The following is a 1800-nucleotide window of genomic DNA, read 5'->3' as shown; positions in this document are numbered from 1 at the left end:
GAAGAAAAGGTCCTCAGTTTGGCCCAGCTACACCGAAAATGGAAAGAGGAGGCACAAAAGAGGGCCAACCTGCGGAAGGAATCCCGTCCCTCCGACTGGGACGACTTGGGGCACCTCGAACCTGAGATGCTGCAGTGGACTAAGGCGGCGATTCGCCGGGTCATCTGGTCCCGGAAGCAGGACCGATGGCTGCGGCGCATGCGGGAGCTGAACATCCCGGTTCACACCTGCGAGGTCTGCTCTCGGCAGGTAACCTCGAACCACCGCTGCGTGCCCACCGGCCTAGCGGTCCCTGCCCCCGGAGCCACCCCTTACAGCCGGAAGGAACTGATCGTGTCTCAACAGGGGAAGAACCTGTCCCTGAAACCCAAGGTGGTGGTCAACTCGGACAAGTTACGGGAAGAACTGGAGCAGATGACCTCCATCCTAGCCCAGAAAGAGGAGTTAGCCTACCAGCAGGAGCAGTTCACGGAGGCCCTCCTCGGTCTCGCCGACGCCCTGGTCACCGACCCCTCTTACGGGACGTCCCGCCACCCTCTTTCCCGCTGCAATTCCTCCGCCTTACGCAGGGGTCCCAGGACTATCACGGCCTGGTGGACACCGGCTCCCAGATTAACCTGATCGACGCCAACCTCGCCGCCACTCTCGTACGGGACGACGCCCCCCTTGCCGATGCAGGGGCTACCGAAGTCCGGGGAATCACGGGGAACAACACGCCCATCTTGGGTTGGGCCACCCTGACCCTATGCCTGCCCACAGGGGAAGCGGTCTCGAGCCCTTTCGCGCTGGTTGACAGGCCCCCTGCCCGGATCGTGATTGGCCTCCCCTTCATGCACGAGGGGTACCTGGAGCACGCACCCCACGAGGGGACTCTCCGCTCGCCCGCCGGTCTTATCCGCCTAACTCTGGCCCCCTCCCGGGGCTCTGCCCCCGCGGGTCCAATCGAGGATGCATGGGCAACGGTCCCGGAAGTGAGACAGATCCCACCTTTCCCCGGTTCGCGACAAAGTTTACAGTCCGAGCTGAGTAAGGGGCTGCTGGTTGCCTCGTCTTTTCCCCTTCGGGATGGCGACGGCACGTCCGGTAGGGCGGGTCCCTCAAGGGACCCGGCCCCTCGGTTGGGGACTGGGACGGAACGCGAGGATGAACGAACCCGGGAGAGCGTGCGCCCTGCTGCGGACGCACGGACAGGGAGGAAGCGACTTCTGAGACACGACGGCGAAGCCCCCCGTTACCCTGCCAGCCTCATCGACTGGGACGACCTGGAGCACTCGATACCCAAGCATGGTCTCCTGAGCCGCGAAGGCCGGACTCGCCCCCCTCCGACAGCCGGCACCCAAACCCGGCCAACAATCCGGGAAGCCCCGGCTGCGCGGGATCCTCTCGATCCTGAGAAATGCGAGCCCCGGGCCGAAAGCGAGTCACGGAAGAGGAACCGCTCCGGCCCCAAGTCAGAGGCTAGGAGCAACCCTCATGCGAAGTTCTTCGCCCCCGCCTGGGAGTACGGCCCGCGAACAGACTACACCGGGTGCGGCTTCTTGCTCCCCCTGAGCGGCTTCCTCGAGGAGGGACCCGTTCCCGCCAAAACCGATCCCTCTTCACCCCTGAACTCCCCGCACTCCGAGTCAAAGCAGGTCGATTCCGACCCAGTCCAGGCGCCCCTACCCCCGGGCGAGGATCTCCACGTTCCTCCCCCGGAAGCCCCCTCCCAAGGGCAACAGGAAGCCCCGGGAGCAGAGCCGAGTCGCGCCCCCCCGTCGGGAGACGCGCAAGAGGAGGCGGTGGAGCTCCTCGAGACGA

At 65.3% G+C, this 1800-nt stretch overlaps 1 protein-coding gene across 3 annotated transcripts; it reads left to right on the top strand.

Annotated features, from left to right (window-relative positions):
• Window positions 1–27: 27 nt before the first annotated feature.
• KVP18_004566 (uncharacterized protein) lies at window positions 28–1800 on the top strand (the record flags this gene model as incomplete). Of its 3 annotated transcripts, XM_067957301.1 has the most annotated exons (2): window positions 127–501; window positions 570–1800. In XM_067957301.1, coding segments are annotated over 2 exons (1606 nt in total), but the record flags the coding sequence as incomplete, so codon positions are not given. The 3 variants fall into 3 exon arrangements, with proteins under 3 accessions (XP_067807640.1, XP_067807641.1, XP_067807639.1); XM_067957300.1 differs by having other exon boundaries at window positions 28–621; XM_067957299.1 differs by lacking the exon at window positions 127–501 and having other exon boundaries at window positions 831–1781.

Source organism: the organism of the source record quoted next (genome assembly GCF_019968955.1).
Source record: "MAG: Porospora cf. gigantea A chromosome Unknown PgA_NODE_5786_length_1800_cov_1465.63, whole genome shotgun sequence".
NCBI classification, from domain to species: Eukaryota; Apicomplexa; class Conoidasida; order Eugregarinorida; family Porosporidae; genus Porospora; species Porospora cf. gigantea A.
Note: the sequence above shows the minus strand (reverse complement) of the source record. Positions and strands in the feature narration are given on the sequence as shown.